This window comes from Mirounga angustirostris, unplaced genomic scaffold, assembly GCF_029215605.1.
Source record: "Mirounga angustirostris isolate CCGP_5_RB_7025 unplaced genomic scaffold, mMirAng1.0.hap1 SCAF_16, whole genome shotgun sequence".
Classification (NCBI taxonomy): domain Eukaryota; kingdom Metazoa; phylum Chordata; class Mammalia; order Carnivora; family Phocidae; genus Mirounga; species Mirounga angustirostris.
In genome coordinates this window covers 54,957,154-54,979,126 of record NW_026991724.1, presented here as the reverse complement: position 1 = coordinate 54,979,126, position 21,973 = coordinate 54,957,154, and the positions used below count along the sequence as shown (strand labels likewise).

General features: G+C 42.4%; 1 protein-coding gene, 1 long non-coding RNA gene and 1 pseudogene across 6 annotated transcripts; 1 reads left to right on the top strand and 2 right to left on the bottom strand.

Moving 5' to 3' along the window:
• The first annotated feature begins 146 nt into the window (after nt 1-146).
• LOC135362898 (uncharacterized) lies at nt 147-7,262 on the top strand. The gene is made up of 2 exons (XR_010408307.1): nt 147-1,274; nt 3,921-7,262. It is a non-coding gene; the product is annotated as an uncharacterized LOC135362898 (long non-coding RNA).
• On the bottom strand, nt 1,995-20,839 carry LOC123840948 (zinc finger protein 350-like). 5 transcript variants are annotated; one of them, XM_064581783.1, is made up of 6 exons: nt 20,582-20,781; nt 12,425-12,504; nt 9,222-9,417; nt 8,717-8,843; nt 7,430-7,525; nt 1,995-3,982 (listed from the first exon to the last, which is right to left on the bottom strand). In XM_064581783.1, exons 3-6 carry the CDS (start codon nt 9,345-9,347, stop codon nt 2,622-2,624), a joined length of 1,710 nt encoding a protein of 569 aa, XP_064437853.1. In that variant the 5' UTR covers nt 9,348-9,417; nt 12,425-12,504; nt 20,582-20,781; the 3' UTR covers nt 1,995-2,621. The 5 variants fall into 5 exon arrangements, with proteins under 5 accessions (XP_064437853.1, XP_064437854.1, XP_064437855.1 ...); XM_064581784.1 differs by lacking the exon at nt 12,425-12,504 and having other exon boundaries at nt 20,699-20,839; XM_064581785.1 differs by lacking the exon at nt 12,425-12,504 and having other exon boundaries at nt 9,212-9,417; nt 20,531-20,782.
• On the bottom strand, nt 13,741-13,834 carry LOC123841478 (U2 spliceosomal RNA; annotated as a pseudogene).
• Nucleotides 20,840-21,973: the final 1,134 nt, after the last annotated feature.

The following is a 21,973-nucleotide window of genomic DNA, read 5'->3' as shown; positions in this document are numbered from 1 at the left end:
TAAAGGCTGTTCTGTTGCCTGTTCTGTTCAGTAATGTATCCTCAGTGTGCAGAACAGTGCCTTGCATAGTGTTGGTGCTTCAAAATATATCTGAAGGAATGAATACCAACAACCTGGTATTTCAGATTGAATGCCGAGATAGCCACAGGATGGGAAATTACTTTTCCTTTGAGAGAACTGTTTGTAACTTGGATAGGTGGATAACTATGTGGTATTTATGAAAATAAGGCAAAGTACTCAATAGTGAGAGGCCAAGAGCCCCACTCCCAGAAGAGGGAGAAGGAATAATGCAGAGAAAGCATGTGTCTCAATTCAGCAGCGAACAGTGCAGCTGGAATCTTTGATGCGGTGGCAACTCTCAAGGGTGATGGTTCTGCGGACAAATACAAAGGTTCTTCTCCACGACCTCCCTGAGGGAACTCCTCTCCCATTTCTTATATTCTCCATTCTTAGAGACTAAGATTCTTGTCCTCCTTTTTATTCTACTTATTCTGGGGATCCCTTTTTTTCTGTTCTGCCCAGTTTATATTAAGCTATTGAGTCTCTAATCACACACAATTTGGAAGGAGATATCTGTGTTCTTTAGAACTGCTTTCGAATGACTTATTGCTTCCTTCAATGACAAAACATTCTGACTAGTCCATTGACTAACTTATTCACTTTCCAAACCAACAGATTTGTCTTAATTTTTCTGTGCTGGGAAATATAAAATCATGCAAACCAATATCCTCCAGGATAAATTACTGGAAATTATGACAGATTTCTCTCAGTCTGTGCTTTTTAGCCATATAGTTAGCTACAAAATTTGGCTCACTGTGCTATCCAATGGGGTAGCCACTAGTCGTATATGGCTACTGAGCACTTGAAATTTGGTTTAGTGCAACGGAGGAACTGATTTTTTGCTTTTAAAACTGTAAAATTTAAATAGCAAAAAAAAAAGTCAAGGAATGTTTAATCTACTTGGGAAGGTAAGACATGGACATTAAAAGAATAACTTACTTATATCCTATGGTGCTTTAAAGTCCATTAAGAGTCCTTGCCCTCCACAGAAGTACTATTGAACAAGAAATTATCATAACCCCTTGAACCAATTACAGTGGTCACCCTTTATCCATGGTTTCACTTTCAGGGATTTCAGTTACCTTAAGTCAGAGGTGGTCTGGAAGCAGATGATCCTCCTGACATTAACAGTAACCTAACCCAAAGTCACCATTCCTACATGTCACTTCATATTGCGTGGAATTTTATCATCTCACATCCTCACAGGAAGAAGGGTGAGTATGGGACAATAAAATGTTTTGACATTCACATAACTTTTATCACAGTATAGTTATAATTGTTCTATTTTATTACTAGTTTTGGTGTTAATTCTTAGTATGCCTAATTTATAGACTTTACCATAGGTGTGTCTGTATAAGAAAAAACATACTGTATGTTCAGTACTATCCTAGCTTCAGGCATCCACTGGGGGTCTTAGAATATATCCCCCACATATAAGAGGGGATTTCCATACTCCATTTTCTTCTATGGACTGTTTGTGTCCTCCCCAAATTCATACATTGAATCCTAATCCCAAATATGATGGTATTAAGAAGCCCTTGAGAGGTGATTAGGTCATGACAGTAGAACACTCGTGAATGGGATTAGTGCCCTTGTAAGACATCCCAGAGAATGCCTCTGCCCTTCCCCTTTGTGAGGACACAGTGAGATGACTGCCTTCCGTGAGCCAGGAAGCAGACCTTCAAATCTGCCAGCACCTTGATCTTCGACCTTACAGCTTCCAAAACAGAAATAAATTTTTTTCTTTCATTATTTATTCAAGACTTCTCATATATTATTTAGAAAGTTTTGAAACTTTTATTATATAGGAACTTTGCACTTTTTTTAAAAAATAAATTTCTCTTTTTATAAGCCATCCAGGCTACAGTGTGTCTTATCAACCAGAATGAACCAAGACAGTATCTATTTCACCTGGAATAGATATTTACATCCTCTTACTAGATTAGCTGGTATAAATGTACCACTTAAAGATAATCTGGTTACCTCAATGCTCTCTCCAAGAGACCATGGCCTTTTTCTGCTTTGGTCACCACTGAATCCTCACCTCCTCAAACAGAACCCATACTCAGTAAATGAATGAACTGACTCAATCTAAGGCTGCTGTTCCGTAAGTGCCTCTGCATAAAATAAACTTCTAAGAGTTTACAGCAGACATCCCAGTTTCCAATTAATCCTTCACCTTGGCCTGCACAAACTGAATTAATATACACATGCCCCATATCCCACCCACCCAATGTTAGCCCTTTCCAGATTTTTCGTTCATAGCATTCCAGATACAAATTTCCTTGTATGTTTTTAAAACATACTTATTCCCTCCACTTATTGAACTCTGACTTCCTTCATTCCTTTAACAGACACAATACAGCAATTGAGGTGTATGTATTTGGGTTGACATCAGATTATGCCTGTGTATCAATGCATATTTTTAATAGGATGAGGAGATTAGGCTTTCCCAGCCTCGGCATTTATATAGTTCCTCTCAGTATATACTTTTCAGCCATACTATGACCTAGAAATTTTTGCTCAACCCTTCTCCACATAGAAGGTCTCTGAGCTTTCTCCTACTGGTTTTCTGCGACATAAAATAAGACATAATTGACCACTGAAGGCATGACCACATTCACTGCATTCATAAGGTTTCTGTCCTGTGTCAATCCTCTGTTGTCTCCTGAAGGTGCACATCTGGCTGCAGGCTGTCCCACTAGAACCACATTCCTATTTGCTAAGAGCCCACTGATGTTTACTGGCGTCTGACAAGCCACCGAAGGCACGTGCATAGTCACTGTATTGACAAGGTCTTTCTCCTGCATGGCACCACTCGTCTGTGATAAGCTGTGATTCTCTGAGGGAGGCTTTTCCATTTTGACTGAATCTCCACATTTCTCTCTTGTGTGTATTCTCTTATGTTTAACAAGGCAAGACATGTAGGCAAAAGCTTTCCCACACTCACTGCAGATATAGGGTCTTTCACCTGTGTGAGTTCTCTGATGGACAATGAGCTTTTGCTTTGTGGTAAAGGCTTTCCCACAGTCACTGCATTCAAAGGGTTTCTCTCCCGTGTGAATTCTTTGATGTTTAATGAGACCTGACTTCTGGGAACAGGATTTTCCACATTCACTGCACACAAAGGGAGTCTTTCCTGTGTGAAATCTTTGATGTGCTATCAGGCATGTCTTCTGGATGAAGCCTTTCCCACACTCATTGCATATATAAGGTTTCTCTCCAGTATGGATTCGCTGATGTACAATAAGATTTCCCTTCTGGATGAAGCCTTTTCCACATTCACTGCATATATATGGTTTCTCTCCTGTATGTGTTTTCTGATGTATATTGAGCCGTGATTTCTTCAGGAAGGCTTTGCCACATTCAGTGCATTCATAAGGTTTTTCTCCTGTATGTGTTCTCTGGTGTTCGGTGAGCATGAACTTTCTGGAGAATGCTTTCCCACACAGGCTACACCTGTGGGGTTTCTCTCCTGTATGAATGATCTGGTGATCAGTGAGCCAGGACTTCTTGATGAAGGCTTTCCCACATTCACTGCATACATGAGGTTTGTCTGTTTTTTGCGTTTTCTGATGCTTGATGAATTGGGACTTAGTACTAATGAGTTTTCTGCTTTCAGGGAATTTAATTTTGGGATGAAACTGTTCATTAATAGCATGTAGAAAGGATTTTCCACCTCCAGTAAGATCTGCGGGGTTCTTTATTTCATAGCTTCTGCTCTGGTGAAGTAAAGTTAAGTTTGGTTTCATAGTTTCTCCATGTAAGTCACACATATCATGATTTTGCCTTAACACGAAACGAGCTGTGCTCTGATGAACGTTATTTTCAAATGTTTTCTGTTTGCGCCATCGTTCTAGGCTATTCTCCATGATTTCATTTTGTAAGTGCTCTGGCAAATAGTCATCAAGTTTCCAGGTTCCTAGAAAGGAAAAGAATAACGAATTCATTTATCATCTTGATTTGGACGAAAAACAATTAAAAGACTCCCTTGATGTCATATGTCTATTTGGTGATGACTCTGAAATTAGTATCAATACAACTCCTGCACATCAGATAAAACAGTAATATAAGTAACCCAAAAGATAAAAGTTTGTAAAAACAAGGTTGGATCATTCACAATAAATAAATACAGATTTGACTGATTTCTAAATGAGGCCTCGCAAAACATGCAGCGCCTGTGAAATACACGCAATTTCCCATGAGCAGCAGACCACTGGTTGGAGGGCCACCTCATCCAAACTGGGGAGAAACAGACTCATTCACGTCACAAATCCTTACTGAGGACTACTGTGCACAGGACATGGCGCTCATGCTGGGGACACACACAGAGTCCTCATGTTCAGGGAGCCCACACTGTAGTTTGGTAAAAGGACACAAGGAAGACAGCTGCACGTTGTGAAAACTGGTGTGAAGGAGCAATGGAGACGGAGAGAGATGCAGGAAATCAGGTGACACTGTGGAGGAAGACAGGCCTCCCTGGAGGATTCACTGTCTCAGTCAGCCTTGGGGAGCAACAATAACGATACAGGTGGGCTCCAAGCACATGTCACCTACAACATCCAAAAGGGAACCCCTGGTTTCCCATCCCAAATCTCCTCCTCCACATGTCGCCTCCGACACAGTGAATGATGACACCTCCGCTCTTCCCTTTAATCAGGACAGAACTTCTCAGCACCTCCTGTCATCTGTGTCTCACTCACTCATAACCAGAACCGGACCAACACCAATGCCTTCCACCCTCCTGGAAGCCAGTCACATTCTCAATCTACAGCAGCAGCCTCCTACTTGGCTTTCCTGTTCCTGCCCGGCCAGCTCCTGTCTGCTTTCTAGACAATAGCCAAAGTGATCCTGCCAAACATAAATTATATCGTGTCAAGCCTCCTCCACTCCAATCTCCCCAATGTTTTCTCATCTCATGAGGAATAAAATCAAGGTCTTACCATGTCCATGAAAGACCCTTATGTGACCTGCTACCCCAACCCCCAGCCACTACCCCGTTGACCTTCTTTCCAGTCTTGCTCTGTCTTCTCTTCATAAATTCTGCAGACCACACTCCTGCCTCAGGCCTTTGAGTTTCCAGTTTTACTTGGGAACATTCCTTACCCAGGGAGCCTACTCACATCCCTCATCTACCTGCTCAAGTGTACCTTAACATGGATTTCCTATTCCTCAAATCACAGGCAAGGCCAAGCACTCATTATTCAGACATGCTGTTTTAATGTTCCTTACGGCCGTTTTCACTCCCAGAGCCTTACCTTCAACCTCCATCCATTCCTTCCTCTCACAAAGCCCATATTTACTTAAATGTCGAATCTCATCTGCCCTCTGTAATGACTACATCCAGAACGTGACCAGCACTTCCCCTCCACCCATACCGAAGCCAACCAATCTGTCGTCATGTTGTGCAACAGCCTCCTGTATGGCACCCCTGCCCACTACTGTCTCTTGTCTATATAACAACCAGAGGGATTCTTTGAACACGTAATTACTTCCTGTCATTCCAGTACTCAAGAACTGCTCATGTTTTCTCATCTTACTAGAAATAAAATCATGACCCCTTGAAATGGATTACTTGAATGATCTTACTTTCCCTTCCCCCTGCTGTTACTGCCTCTTTGATCTTATTTCCATCATGTTCCCGACAGCACACTCCACTCTGTCCACACAGCTCCTTAATGTTTCTCAAACACATTCCTGCTTTGGGCTTTTAAATTTGCTTTGCTCTCTGCTTGGAACACTCCCAATCCAGCAGCCTGCTAATTTCCCTCACCTCTTGGCTCTAAGGCACCTTATCAGAGGGGTGTTCCATTCCTAAAGAGGAAACCAAGCCCCTACTATTCTGTTATAGTGACTAAATTTTTATCACAGTACTTTTCACTCTCTGGACATACTATTTATTTGTTTATTTTGATTAATTTTTTTAAACCTTCTCTTAGAATGAAAGCTCTTGCTCTATTTGTATGCATTTTCTTACTGCTCCTACCCTCAAGCATACACGCTATCAAAAAATAATTTTTAAAGGAATGAATGAAGGAAGCAATCACATGTACAGAACACAGTGGGGAGAGTGTAGGAGAGATGAAGAAACTATTTGTGTGAGCAAGATAATATATTATGGAGATCACAGAAAGAATTTCATGTCATGTGACAGGTAATGTGGTTAACTGGGACTTAATGTCATCAGAATATGATGGAAAAAAAATAAAAGTTTCAGGGAAATGAACCCAACAGTGTAACACCTACAATGAACGAGAAGAAAGTCCAAAATTAGTAAATACACAGAGGAATTAAAGTAGGCATGAGTTATGATCTGACTTAGGTTAGAATGGAGAATGGAGGATGCTAAAATATCTTTTTAGCTAAAATTCATGAACAAGAGACTCCTTTAAAGAAGAGAGCTCTGCATATATGGAACATTTGAGGTAATGTCTGGATGGCCAGGATGTAAGATGCACAGGAGTATAGAGAACCTAAACTTACAGAGGTTTTCTGGGAGGGAAGAGGATGAGAGTTCCTTGCACTTATTGGGAACTCGGGAGAGTTGCTAAGGGGATAAGTGAATTATATGGAACTAAAGTCTGCTGGATCACTTTGAGGGGATGTCAGTTTGAGAGTCTCCTGCAGGAAACAGAAGAAGCTTAGCTTATTAGAATAAAGAAACTTTGAGGCGCTTAGCTGGCCCAGTGAGAGGAGCATGAGACTCTTGATCTGAGGTTGTGAGTGGGAGTCCCACACTGGGCGTAGAGATTACTTAAATAAATAAAACAAGAGAGGGAGGGAAGGAGGGAGGGAGAAAAGGAGGAAGGAAGGAAGGAAAAAAGGTTTGAAAGGTTAGGAGACCAGATAAGAAAATGGAAAACAGAACCTTTGGAGGACCTCAAAGTGAGGACAAGGGCCCAGTGAAGACCAGTTTACTGTGGGGGCACAGCATCCAGGATGGGAAGGAGGTTAGGAAGGAAAAATCAACATTACCAATGGGACAGAAAGGTGCAGTAGTTAGAAGACAGTGAGGAATTCAAAGTTTTCTGTTTGGGGAGAGGCCTCTGGACAGTGGACATTTATGGCAAGGAAGGTAGAAGAGTATGAAGAAGGGAAAGATCTGAGAATCCCAAGAAAAAGAGAACTATGCAAATAAGCAAAAAAAAAAAATAAGATGTACATAAAATAAAAATGGAATAGATCCCAGAATAGGTAAAAGGTACATTTTTCTCTAAATTCCTATGAAGAAAAAGAGGTCACACATCAGGAGAGAGATGCAGGGAGGCACTGCCTACCTATCCTCCAACCCTCTCACAGCTGTGCCTCTTATCTGGCCAATTAGAATATGATTTCCACACTCTGGCCCCCTCCTGGTTCTCTGACTCACCTGAACGGGTTTGACAGGGGATGTCTTCTTCCACTGTCCATGTTGGTTCTCTTTGATCCAACTTGGAGAGCACATCTTGCTTGCTGATGTGAAAACCTGTTTGTGGGAAATGACAGAAGACAGAAGAAGGCTTGAGGTCTGGGAAGACCACAGAATGTTATAGTTAAGGACATTATAAAGGAAAAACATACTGCACTGTGTGTCTCGTCTACTGTTGATACTCTACTACAGTACTTTACTTCTGACACCTGCTATGTGGGGTTTTCACACACCAAGGAATTCCCGTGACACCAAAGGACACTGACTGGGTGTCCAACAATTTAACTCAATTCTGACATTCTCCACCTCGTGATGGCTTCAAGGGGTTCATTCCCACAAGACCGCACACGCTCTCCACTTCCCAGAGACTTCCCCAGTCACAAGTCCAAATTGTTTCCTGGGCTTCTGATGGATCAGATGTTCCCATGGCCCCTCTTCAGATTCAATTAATTTGCTGGAGCAACTCACAGAACTCAGGAAAAGTTTCCTTATTACATTACTGGTTTATTATAAACTCAGGCACAGCCCAGTGGAAGAGATACATAGTACAAGGTATGTGGGAAGGGTATGGAGCTTCCATGCCCTCTCTGAGCACTTTTCCCACACCTCCTTTTGTTCACCAATTCAAAAGGTCTCTAAAACTGTCCTTTTGGGTTTTTATGGAGATTTCATTAAGTAGACATGATTAATTAAATTAAATCATTAGTCTTTGGTGACAGATTCAAACTCCAGCTCTTGTCTCCTCCCTAGAGGTGAGATGGAATTGAAAGTTCCAACCCTCTAATGATGATTGGTTCCCCTGGCAACCAGACCCCATCCTTAGGTTATATAGTGGCTTTCCAAAAATCACCTCATTAACATAAACTCAAATGTGATAGGAAGAGTCTTGTTATATAAATAACAAAAGACACCCATTTTACCTTTATCCTCTTATAACTTAGGAAATCACAACTGTTATAGGAGCTCTGTGCCAAAATTCAGGATGAAGACAAAAATACATATATTTCATATATATGTATATGTTATATATATATATATATATACGTCATCATATATAGATATCACACATATGTACAAAGTAATGGCTTGCACTCAGGAGAAGGGAGAATATACCCATGTCTCTGGAGCCAGGGAGGAGACTGAGAATCTCCCTTCAGAGCAACACAGACACTACAGAGCTTTAAGAAGCTGAGAAAGGAAAGGCCACTGATGGGGACCCTCTAAGTGACACTGGGGAGTTGTCCTCACCCACTGACACCAGGTTCCTATAGTTCTCCAACATCACATCCCGGTACAGGTCCTTCTGAGCGAGGGCCAGGAGCTGCCACTCCTCCCAGGTGAAGTCCACGGCCACATCATCAAATGTCAGGGATTCCTGTAATAACAGTGTTTTCTAATGAAGTGATATCCTTTTGATGACACAGAAGAAATGTTAAAATTTTTCTGCTTATTTCCACTCTATAGGCTGTATCTAGATTTCTAGCAGGGTTTTTATTTTGACACATTGTGGAAGAGTAAATGCCTGATTAAATATTCTGTAATTGTGCACAGTCATCCATCCATTCATCCAATGAGAAATTTCTATAGCACGTAAAAGTTCAATCTTCTTGTTAACCTAGAAACACCATCCATGTATATATGCAGACAAAAGATACATGTATGTATACTTTTCAGACTAATGCAACTGATTTCTTACAGGCCTCTACAACTCTGTTAGGGAACAAAGGAAAGAATAAAACAAACCGAAAGTCACCTGGGCCTGGGTCATTTGTTCTGCTCCCTGAAAACAGCTGGCGGTGGGGAAGCTCTGCCTTGTGTCTTCTGGATCTACTTTTAGTTTCTCTTCAGAAATCTCAGTCTCGGTCAGGCGTGCCCCCATAAAAACTGACACCACATCTTGTAACTTTTTCCTCCTTCACATAATCCTTTTGCTCCTGGGGCATCAGGACCTGTGGGTTGAGGAGACAATGTAGTCTGAATGGTGCACTTCCTCTGGGTCCAGACGCTGTCACTGCTCCTGAGCACTCACTTTAACATGTGCACACAGTACTGCTAAGTGTCCCTTTATTTGGTGCCCCAGAAGACTTATTCGTCTGACCGATAAAGCCTGAGGTTCTGCATGCAGTGGAGGTGTTCCTTCATTCTGTGATGTGTAAGTGGGGTGAGTGTGACACGAGAAGAAGAAAATGAGATGTACCCCAGCACCATGCCTCAGGAGAAGGGGAATCTCACACAGACCAGTTTTATAAAACAAACCACACAGAAGGAGAGGATCGGGGCAGTGTTTTCCTTTAAGCCATGAGTGCTCAAGTAACTCTTCAAGGCTTCTGAACAGTCTGTGAGTACAAGCTCTTCAGTTTGAAAACCAATATACTGGGCTAATAAGAGGCATTGTCTTACAAGTTATGTATTATTGCCTCATAATATCTTAGGAAGTTTTAAATGGATAAAGACGTAAGTACAGAATATTGTAAATAAATTAGAGTGGTAAATGAAACTGAAGTGTTCTCAGAGTCCTGTATCATTGGAGAAGAGTGTAAAAGTACTAATTAATATAAGAATTTGACAAAGGAAGGTTCCATGCTGTATGTTATCTCTAGTGTCATGATGAAAACTAACAACTGTCTTAATGTACATAATTTTCATGCTAACAGAACGGGGAAATATAATGACAAGAAATTCATCCAAAACAAGGCAAAAAAAAAGTAAAGAATAAGGAACTGAGACCAAGTGGGGTAACTACAATGCACTTAGATGACTGTTTTTAAACAAAACATACTAAGAATTATATGAAGTATAAACAAAACAAGGATTTCAGTAAATTAAACACAAACATCTCAAGATAGTCTGACTGGACTAAAATTTAAAACCTAATAACATGCTATTATGGGTTACATGTCTGAAACGATGATATGGAAAGCTCAAGAACAAAAGATTAGAAAAAGATATACCATGGAAGAGTAACCATACACAATCTGTGTAACTATATTCTCAGACAAAATGGACCAGAAAGCCCATTATTTCTCTACAGAGAAAGAGAAACAGGTTGAGAGGTTCAATTCACCATATTATAAAAATTGGCAATTTTTATTCACTTAACAATATAGCCTTGTAATGTATATAACAAAAATGGACCAAAAAACAAGCATAAATCAATCATTCCAATAGAAGACTTCAAAACACCTCTCCCAGTAACTGACAGAACAGCCTATCAACAGACAAAATCTATCAACAGCATTCTTTTTTTTTTTTTTAAGATTTTATTTATTTATTTGAGAGAGAGAATGAGACAGAGAGAGCATGAGAGGGTCAGAGGGAGAAGCAGACTCCCTGCCGAGCAGGGAGCCCAATGTGGGACTTGATCCCGGGACTCCAGGATCATGACCTGAGCCGAAGGCAGTCGCTTAACCAACTGAGCCACCCAAGCGCCCAATCAACAGCATTCTTTTGAAGAACATCAAAAGTATCTGGTAAGTAGGAAGAAATATTGAAATCGTAAGACTTAAATAAATAGTAAGATGGACTATGACAATGACTCAGAAAACCAAGCATTTTATAGATGTCATGTCTCCGGGGTGCCTGAGTGGCTCAGTCAGTTAAGCGTCTGCCTTCAGCTCAGGTCATGATCTTGGGGTCCTGAGCCGAAGTCAGATGCTTAACCAACTGAGCCACCTAGGCGCCCCTAAGGTTGTCTTTTAAAAAAAAACGATGCAGGGACAATCAGATATCCAAGCTGGGGGTGAGGGGACAAGGAGATGGCTGAACCCCACCTCACAACATATACAAAAATCACTGTAGGGGACGGCTATCAATGTTAATGAAAGATGCAAATCAGGGGCACCTGGGTGGCTCAGTTGTTAAGCGTCTGCCTTCAGCTCAGGTCATGGTCCCAGGGTCCTGGGATTGAGCCCCACATCAGGCTCCCTGCTCAGCGGGAAGCCTGCTTTTCCCTCTCCCACTCCCCTTGCTTGTGTTCCCTCTTTTGCTGTGTCTCTCTCTGTCAAATAAATAAATAAAATCTTAAAAAAAAAAAAAAAAGATGCAAATCAATAAATCTTTAAGAATATAGGAAAATCTCTCAACAATATTAGGGTATGGAAAGTTATTTAACATGCTACATAAACTATACTATAAAGCAAATGATATTCTACTGGAAGAACTATAAATGGTACAACCACTCTGTAAAACATTCTGGCATCGCCTATTTCGGCTGAAGCTAAACACACCCTGAGATACAGCAATTTCACTCTGAGATATACATCTAAGGTATACCACCCTTCACATCAAAATAAGGGCACATTTGAACCAGAAAACAGACAAGAATTTTCACAGCAGCATTATTCCTAACAATCCAAACTGCAAACAATATGTTTAATTAATAGGAAAACCTGCCAAATACTCAAACCATGGAATGCTATGTAGAAACTACAACTTTTTTTTTTATTTGACAGAGAGAGACACAGTGAGAGGGGGAACACAAGCAGGGGAATTGGGAGAGGGAGAAGCAGGCTTCCCGCCGAGCAGGGAGCCCGAGGCGGGGCTCGATCCCAGGACTCTGGGATCATAACCTGAGCTGAAGGCAGACGCTTAATGACTGAGCCACCCAGGTGCCCCAGAAACTACAACTTCTATCCAGCTTGCAAGCTAAGAATGCTTTCCATGTTTTTAAAGGATTGTACTACAAAAACATAGGAGCATAAGTGAGAGACTTTCACAGAATATGCCAGACTCTTATTGCAGAGCAAAAACAAATACACCTATGTGCAAAAACATGAATCATTCTTAAAAATATTGAGCAAAAGCAGCCTCACATTTAAAGATGCATGAAGTATAATTACAATGACACACAGAAATAGGCACAACTAAATAAAATATGATTAGGAATGATTTTTAATACGATAAAACTATAAAGAAAAGCCTTAAAGTGCTTGATATCAACAGCAGGATGGTAATTACCTTTGGGTGTGAGGATGCAATATAATTGGGAAGAGGCTCACAGCACATCACTGGGTGCTGGCAGCATTCTGTTTCTTGGCCTGGGCAATGATGGCTTTATGTAAATATACATTACTTTTATACAGATCAACTTCTAGATCTTTTAAACTAACAATAAACAGAAGTGCTCAACAACTCCAAAAGCCTGTTCTTTAAAAATACCAGTAAGGGGGAGGAAAAGATGGTGGAGGAGTAAGGGACCTACTCCAACCAGTCCCCGGATTTGAGCTGGGTATCTACCAGACCACTCTGAACACCCACAAAATCAGCCTGAGATGTAAGAAGATATATCTGGATCTCTACAGAGTATCACAGGCGGTTGGTTTCAAGGTATGAAGCAGGGAGGGAGCCATGGGGATCCTGCATCCCCAGTTCCCAAAAGCCTCCTACGCTGTGGATGGGGCACAGACTCGCAGACCAATAGCGGCAGGGAAAGGACTTTAGGGCAGCCCCCAGACTGAAACGGGAGCAGCGGGGCCCCGCGTGCACACTGGGGGGCGGCTGGCAGTTTTAGAAGCACAAAGGGCAGAGATGTGCCCCCAAGCCCCAATCTGGAGGCGAGGACTAGGAGTCCTGCTGAGAGGCACACAACCCAGGATGCTGCAGTTTATAGCAGCACAGACAGAAACAGAGATAATGTGGCCTGGAAAGCTCACTAAAGAACAGACTGCAATCTCTCTGTTCTGAGGCAGAGGACTAGAAATGATCTCTTCTGCTCTGACTCTCAGAAGAGACATGGAAAGCCACCAGGGAAAGCCGCCAGAGAACAAAAGCCCCCCAAAACCGGTTTTCACTGAGCCAATCCCCCCCTCCCCCCCCCCCCCACAGAAGGCAGGGCAACTCCACCCAAACAGGGTTGCCTGAGTAACAGCGCGACAGGCCCCTTCCCCAGAAGACAGGCTGGGAGAACAAGAGGCCAACAACCCTAAGGTCCCTAGAAAACAGGTGCATCTTGCTTGGGTTGTGGTCAATAAGATGGACTCTGTACATTCCCTCAACCACCCCTCAACAGAATGATTAGGAGGAGGAACCCCCCAAATAGGAAAGACTCAGAGACTGTGACTTCTGCCACAGATTTACAGATGGATACAGATATAACCAAGATGTCAGAAATGGAATTCAGGATAGCAGTTGTGAAGACAATAGCTAGAATGGAGAAATCAGTTAATGGCAACATAGTGTCTAAGGGCAGAAATGAAAGCTGAACTGGCAGAACTTAAAAATGCTATCAATGAGATCCAATCTAATCTAATCTAGATAATCTAACAACTAGGGTAAGTGAGTCAGAAGAACGAATTAGTGATCTAGAAGACCAATTGATAGAAAAGAAGGATACTACACTTGATCTTAGCCAAAAGGCTGAGAAGCGATTGATAGAAAAGAAGGATAAAGAGGAGGCCAGGGAGAAACAACTCAAAATCCATGAAAACAGAACCAGAGAAATAAGTGACACCATGAAACGTTCCAATGTCAGAATTACTGGGATCCTTGAGGGGGTGGAGACAGAGAGAGGACTAGAAGATATATTTGAGCAAATCATAGCTGAGAACTTCCCTAATCTGGGGAATGAAACAAACATTGGTGTCTTAGAAGCAAAGAAGACCCCTCCCAAGATCAAGGAAAACAGGCCAATGCCCCAGCATGTAATAGTAAAACTTGCAAATCTTAGAATCAAGGAAACCATCCTAAGGGCAGTTAGGGGGAAGAGATTACTTATGTACGGAGGGAGGAACATCAAAATAACATCAGACCTATCCACAGAGACCTGGCAAGCCAGAAAGGGCTGGCAAGACATATTCCAGGTACTAAATGAGAAGAACATGCAGCCAAGAATACTTTATCCGGCAAGGCTGTCATTTAGAATGGATGGAGAGATGCAGAGCTTCCAAGACCAGCAGAAACTGAAAGAATATGTGACCACTAAGCCGGCCCTGCAAGAAATATTAAGCAGTGTTCAATAAAAGGAGAAAGACCTCAAGAGTCATATAGAACATAAATTTACAGAGACAATCTACAGAAACAAGGGCTTCACAGGCAACATGATGACAATAAATTCAAATCTTTCAATAATCACTCTCAATGTGAATGGCCTAAAGGCTCCCATAAAATGGCACAGGGTTGCAGACTGGATAAAAAGACAGGACCCATCCATATGCTGTCTACAAGAGACTCATTTTGAACCTAAAGATATATCCAGACTGAAAGTGAAGGGATGGAGATCCATCTTCCATGCCAGCAGACCTCAAAAGAAAGCTGGGGTAGCAATTCTTATATCAGACAAATTAGATTTTAAGCTAAAGACTGTAGTTAGAGACACAGAAGGACACTATATCATTCTTAAAGGGTCTATCCAACAAGATCTAACAATTGTAAATATCTACGCCTCCAACATGGGAGCAGCCAACTACATAAGCCAACTGTTAACCAAAATAAAGAGTCATATTGATAATAATACATTAATTGTAGGAGACCTCAATACTGCACTCTCAGCAACAGACAGATCATCTAAGCAGAAAATCAACAAAGAAACAAGAGCTTTGAATGACACACTGGACCAGATGGACCTCAGAAATATAGACAGAACATTCCACCCTAAAAAAATAGAATACTTATTCTTCTCGAGCGCACACGGAACTTTCTCCAGAATAGACCACATACTGGATCACAAATCAAGTCTCAGCCAAAAGATTGAGATTATTTTCTGCATATCCTCAGACCATAATGCTTTAAAACTGGAACTCAATCACAAGAAAAAATTTGGCAGAAATTCAAACACTTGGAAGCTAAAGACCGCTCTGCTCAAGAATGTTTGGGTCAACCAGGAAAGCAAAGAAGAACTTAAACAATTCATGCAAACCAATGAGAACGAAAACACATCGGTCCAAAACCTATGGGATACTGCAAAGGCAGTCCTAAGGGGGATATATATATAGCCATCCAAGCCTCACTCAAAAAATTAGAAATATCCCAAATTCACCAACTAACTTTATACCTTAAAGAACTAGAGAAAAAGTAATAAACAATGCCTAAGCCATGCAGTAGAAGAGAAATAATTAAGATTAGAGCAGAGATCAATGAATTAGAAACCCAAAACACAGTAGATCAGATCAACGAAACTAGAAGCTGGTTCTTTGAAAGAATTAATAAGATCAATAAACCACTGGCCAGAATTAGCCAAAAGAAAAGAAAAAGGACCCAAATTAATAAAATTATGAATGAAAGGGGAGAGATCACGACTAACGCCAAGGAAATAGAAACAATTATTAGAAATTATTATCGACAACTATATGCCAATAAATTAATCAATGTGGAAGAAATGGATGTCTTCCTGGAAACGTATAAACTGCCGAGACTGAAACAGGAAGAAATTGACAACCTGAATAGACCAATAACCAGTAAGGAGATTGAAGCAGTGATCAAAAACCTCCCAATAAACAAGAGTCCAGGGCCTGATGGATTCCCCAGTGAATTCTACCAAACATTCAAAGAAGAAATAATGCCTATTCTCCTGAAGCTGTTCCAAAAAATAGAAACAGAAAGCTTCCAGACTCATTTTATGAGGCCAGCATTACCTTAATCCCCAAACCAGGCAAAGACCCCATCAAAAAGGAGAATTTCACACCGCTATCCCTGATGAATATGGATTCCAAAATTCTCAAGAAAATTCTAGCTAATAGGATCCAACAATACATTAAAAGGATCATCCACCACGACCAAGTGGGATTTATCCCCAGGATGCAAGGGTGGTTCAACATTGGCAAATCAATCAATGTGATAGAACACATTAATAAGAGGTGAGAGAAGAACCATGTGGTCCTCTCAATTGATGCAGAAAAAGCATTTGACAAAATACAGCATCCTTTCCAGATTAAAACTCTTCAGAGTACAGGGATAGAGGGAACATTCCTCAAGTTCATAAAGTCCATCTATGAAAAACCCACAGCAAATATCATCCTCAATGGGGAAAAGCTGAGAGCCTTTCCCTTAAGATCAGGAACACGTCAAGGATGCCCACTCTTGCCACTATTGTTCAACATAGTACTAGAAGTCCTAGCAACAGCAATCAGACAACAAAAAGAAATAAAAGGTATTCAAATTGGCAAAGAAGAAATCAAACTCTCTCCTTTCGCAGACGACATGATACTTTATGTGGAAAACCCAAAAGACTCCACCCCCAAATTACTAGAACTTATACAGCAATTCAGTAATGTGGCAGGATACAAAATCAATGCACAGAAATCAGTTGCTTTCTTATACATGAACAACGCAACTGTAGAAAGAGAAATTAGAGAAACGATTCCATTTACAATAGCACCAAAAACCATAAGATACCTCGGAATAAACTCAACCAAAGAGGTAAAGGATCTATACTCTAGAAACTACAAAACACTCATGAAAGAAATTGAGGAAGACACAAAAAGATGGAAGAATATTCCATGCTCATGGATCAGAAGAATAAACATTGTTAAAATGTCTATGCTACCCAGAGCAATCTATACCTTCAATGCCATCCCGATCAAAATTCCAATGACATTTTTCAAAGTGCTGGAACAAACAATCCTAAAATTTGTATGGAATCAGAAAAGACCCCGAATCACCAAGGAAATGTTGAAAAAGAAAAACAAAGCTGGGGGCATCACATTGCCCGCTTTCAAGCTATATTACAAAGCAGTGATCACCAAGACAGCATGGTACTGGCACAAAAACAGACATATAGACCAATGGAACAGAATAGAGAGCCCAGATATGGACCCTCAACTCTACGGTCAAATAATCTTCAACAAAACAGGAAAAAATATACAATGGAAAAAAGACAGTCTCTTCAATAAATGATGCCGGGAAAATTGGACAGCCACATGCAGAAGAATGAAACTCGACCATTCTCTAACACCCTACACAAAGATAAACTCAAAATGGATGAAAGACCTCAATGTGAGACAGGAATCCATCAAAATCCTAGAGGAGAACACAGGCAGTAACCTCTTCGACATCGGCCACAGCAATTTCTTTCAAGATATATCTCCAAAGGCAAGTGAAACAAAAGCAAAAATGAACTTTTGGGACTTCATCAAGATAAAAAGCTTTTGCACAGCAAAGGAAACAGTCAACAAAACAAAGAGGCAACCCACAGAATGGGAGAAGATATTTGCAATTGACACTATGGATAAACGGCTGGTACCCATGATCTATAAAGAACTTCTCAAACTCAACATCCAAAACACAAATAATCAAGTGAAAAAATGGGCAGAAGACATGAACAGACACTTCTCCAAAGAAGACATACAAATAGCTAACAGACACATGACAAAATGTTCATCATCATTAGGCATTAGGGAAATTCAAATTAAAACCACACTGAGATACCACCTTACACCAGTTAGAATGGCAAAAATTAACAAGGCAAGAAACCACAAATGTTGGAGAGTTCGTGGAGAAAGGGGAACCCTCTTACAGTTGGTGGGAATGCATGTTGGTACAGCCACTTTGGAAAACAGTGTGGAGGTGCCTCAGAAAATTAAAAATAGAGCTACCCCATGACCTAGCAATTGCACTACTGGGTATTTACCCCAAAGACACAGATGTAATGAAAAGGGCCATATGCACCCCAATGTTCATAGCAGCAATGTCTGGAATAGCCAAACTGTGGAAAAAGCCGAGATGTCCTTCAACAGATGAATGGATAAAGAAGATATGGTCCAGGGCGCCTGGGTGGCTCAGTCGTTAGGTGGCTGCCTTCGGCTCAGGTCATGATCCCAGAGTCCTGGGATCAAGTCCTACATGGGGCTCCCTGCTCAGAGGGGAGCCTGCTTCTCCCTCTCCCACTCCCCCTGCTTGTGTTCCTGCTCTCGCTGTCTCTGTCAAATAAATAAATAAAATCTTAAAAAAAAAAAAAAAGAAGATATGGTCCATATATACAATGGAATATTACTCAGCCATCAGAAAGGATGAATACCCAACTTTTGCATCAACATGGATGGGACTGGAGGAGATTATACTAAATGAAATAAGTCAAGCAGAGAAAGTCAATTATCATATGGTTTCACTTATTTGTGGAACATAAGGAATAGCATGGAGGACATTAGGAGAAGGAAGGGAAAAATGAAGGGTGGGAAATGGGAGGGAGAGATGCACCATGAGAGACTACCGACTCTGAGAAACAGAGGGTGTTAGAGGGGAGGGGCGTGGGGGGATGGGTTAGCCCGGTGATGGGTATTAAGGAGGGCAAGTACTGCATGGAGCACTTGGTGTTATACGAAAACAATGGATCATGGATCAGCACATCAAAAATGAACGATGTATTGTATGGTGAGTAACATAACATTATAAAATTAAATTAAAAAAATAAAGACACAAAAAATAAAAATACCAATAAAACATACCCATTTGTAGTGAAACGGAAAACTCAGGTAAAATAGACATTTTTTTGTCTTGAAAAAAATACTATGAACATTTTTGGGTCACTAAGTTTGAAATGCTGGATGAAATCATTTTATGATCTAAACCTCCTGGAAACATGTTAACTCCAGACAATATAGCAGGTGAATTTTATGGGTAAGCAACTGGACACATAGGTATGTCCACTACCACCTAATTGCTCAGTGGACCCAATACACTGAGATAAGAATAAACTATAAACATTGGCAACTGGAATGAAAATTAAGGTTATACTGAGACAATATCATCATGGACACGGAGAAAGAGATTCAAGGAATTAACTAATATAAGAGGAAATGCTCCTCCAGAAACCACTAAGCAGATTTTCGCATATAGCTGGCTAGAACTGCACCATATAATATCCTAAGCTCATTTCACAGAAATTCAGTCATCAGCAATGGGAACTGGAACCACCATCAATGACTAAGACCAACCAGTACTTACTAATAAACCGAGATATAGGTCACCTTACAAGAGGGACGGATACGAAACAAAATGGAGATTCTGTGAGCAAAGAATAAAGTGTGAATGTCTATCAGGCAAGGAAGCACCGGTGTTCGCCGCTTCTGTGTGTTAAGAGGTGAGTGCAGGCGTTGACAAACATTTTCTGCAAAGGGATAGATATTACACATTTTCAACTTTAAGACCCCTGGCACAAGGACTCAGTTCTTCCTTTTCCGCGGGGAAGCTGCCATAGACGACGCTTAACAGACGGGGGAGAGGGGTGGCGGTTTAGTCCCTCGGTCTGCAGTTAACCCCTGGACAAAAGACTTTTAAAAACAAACCAAGGGGCGCCTGGGTGGCTCAGTTGGTTGAGCGACTGCCTTCAGCTCAGGTCATGATCCTGGAGTCCCAGGATCGAGTCCCGCATGGGGCTCCCTGCTCGGCGGGGGGTCTGCTTCTCCCTCTCCCACTCCCCGTTTGTGTTCCCTCTCTCGCTGTGTCTTTCTCTGTCAAATAAATAAATAAAATCTTAAAAAAAAAAAAAAAACCAAAAGGGGCGCCTGGGTGGCTCAGTTGGTTAAGCGACTGCCTTCGGCTCAGGTCATGATCCCGGAGTCCCGGGATCGAGTCCCGCATCGGGCTCCCTGCTCAGCAGCGAGTCTGCTTCTCCCTCTGACCCTCCCCTCCCTCATGTGCTCTCTTTCTCTCTCTCTCAAATAAATAAATAAAATCTTAAAAAAAAAAAAAACAGAGGGTTTCGAACTACTGTTCTGGGCTCTGCAGCCTTCTGTCCCAACAGCCGAGGATGCAACCTCAACCCAAACTCCAGCCCCGGGCACCTCGGCGTCCAAAGCTTCAGCCCTCACATGCATCTCTCTGTACCAGACACTGATTACACACGCCCTTATTAATCCGAAACCCGAGCCAGACACCCCGATGTAATGAGCATCCACCCGGGCCCCACGATCACTGGGCCCCAAATCCAATCTCCCACCGGAACCAGACACCGCGATCATCTGCACATCGCCCGCACCACCGACAAGCGGACGGATCTGCAGAACCCCAACCTCTCGACAGCGCGGACACAGAGGTTGAGCCCCACAGACCCTTCACCGTCTTAATCACCCCCAAAGTACCCTAACCACAGACAGGTGAGTCACAGACTCCCAGCTGGTTCCTTTCAAATACCTCTACTTTGGCGCTCGGCCCAATCGATCCCCGCCAATTCCACAGGCTCACCCTGCGCCACTTCCACCCTGTGGACATCACGCCATCCTGTGAGAAACAAACCTCGTACGGGACAAAACAGTAAATAAAGCCCAGAAAAATCTGCAAGGGATAAAAGCACACAGGGACCTGATTTTCTCCAGAGCAAAAGGGGAGTCTAAACGTAACACTTCCGCGAACTGCTTCTCCTCCTCGGAACGTCAGCCGACGGCGGCCGAGGAGGACCTGAAGCCTCTGAGGGACGGTGAACCACCGCTCGCCGTATTGCCAGGGAGGCAATATGTCCGCGCCCGCGCGTTGTGGCTGTGGGGGCGGCCATGTTGGGACGCCTGGCGTTCCACAAGGCCAAGGGGCGGGTTTGCGGCCACAAGCCAGGGATGGCCGGGATCGTGGAAAGCCCTTCAGGTCCCATCTTCAACGTTGGCAGCTGCGGAAAATGGGTAGATTTCCAGAGACTCAAGCTCTTGGAGGCAAAAATGGTGTGGGCTAAATCGTTTTCGCGGGCTGCACAGGAAGTAACAAGGTCAGGGTGTATATTATCCACTCTGTATTTATTTATTTATTTTTTTATTTGACAGAGAAAGACACAGCGAGAGAGGGAACACAAACGGGGAGTGGGAGAGGGAGAAGCAGACTCCCTGCCGAGCAGGGAGCCCGATGCGGGACTCGATCCCGGGACTCCAGGATCACGACCTGAGCCGAAGGCAGTCGCTTAACCAACCGAGCCCCCCAGGCGCCCTAAAAAGGGCCTGTCTTGAGGCAGCCAGTGCACCCCGCACTGGGTAATGTGCTCTTGTGGGAGGCGGCGGGCATCTTACTACATCCCCCTTCTGCGTGAGAGGAACCCGGAGAAGAGGAGGGGCTGTCCACCTTAAAAACACAAGTCCGTCATTTTACTAGCAAAATGAGTTTATTCTGGGAGAAACAGAGGAATTGCAGTTTGGGACATGCATGGCGTGCATAAGCAAGTCGGGAGAGAAAAGGAAGGTCAGCTTTTATTTTTGGGAGGAAATTGGGGCCGGGTTGCTTTAAACAAAAGTTCATTGGAGAACAAGCGTGGAGGTGGTGCCTGCAAGTGGTGGTTAGTGCGTTTGTTGCTGGGGCAGGAAGGGATCTTCCTTTTTTTCTTAAAAGCAGGAGGTGAAATTCTCGTGTAAAAAATTCCCTCCCTTTTTTTTTTTTTTTTAAGATTTTATTTATTTATTTGAGACAGAGAGAATGAGAGACAGAGAGCAGGAGAGGGAGGAGGGTCAGAGGGAGAAGCAGACTCCCTGCCGAGCAGGGAGCCCGATGTGGGACTCGATCCCGGGACTCCAGGATCATGACCTGAGCCGAAGGCAGTCGCGTAACCGACTGAGCCACCCAGGCGCCCTCCGCTCTGTATTTTTTAAAAAAGGAAGTTTC

Coding starts and splice junctions, on each gene's coding strand:
- LOC123840948 (XM_064581784.1), bottom strand. CDS start 9,347: ATGGGGGCACGCCTGACCGAGACTGAGATTTCTGAAGAGAAACTAAAA. Junction 7,526..8,716: donor TAGGAACCTGGTGTCAGTGG/GTGAGGACAACT, acceptor TCCCACAAACAG/GTTTTCACATCAGCAAGCAA. Junction 3,983..7,429: donor CCCCTGTCAAACCCGTTCAG/GTGAGTCAGAGA, acceptor TTTCCTTTCTAG/GAACCTGGAAACTTGATGAC.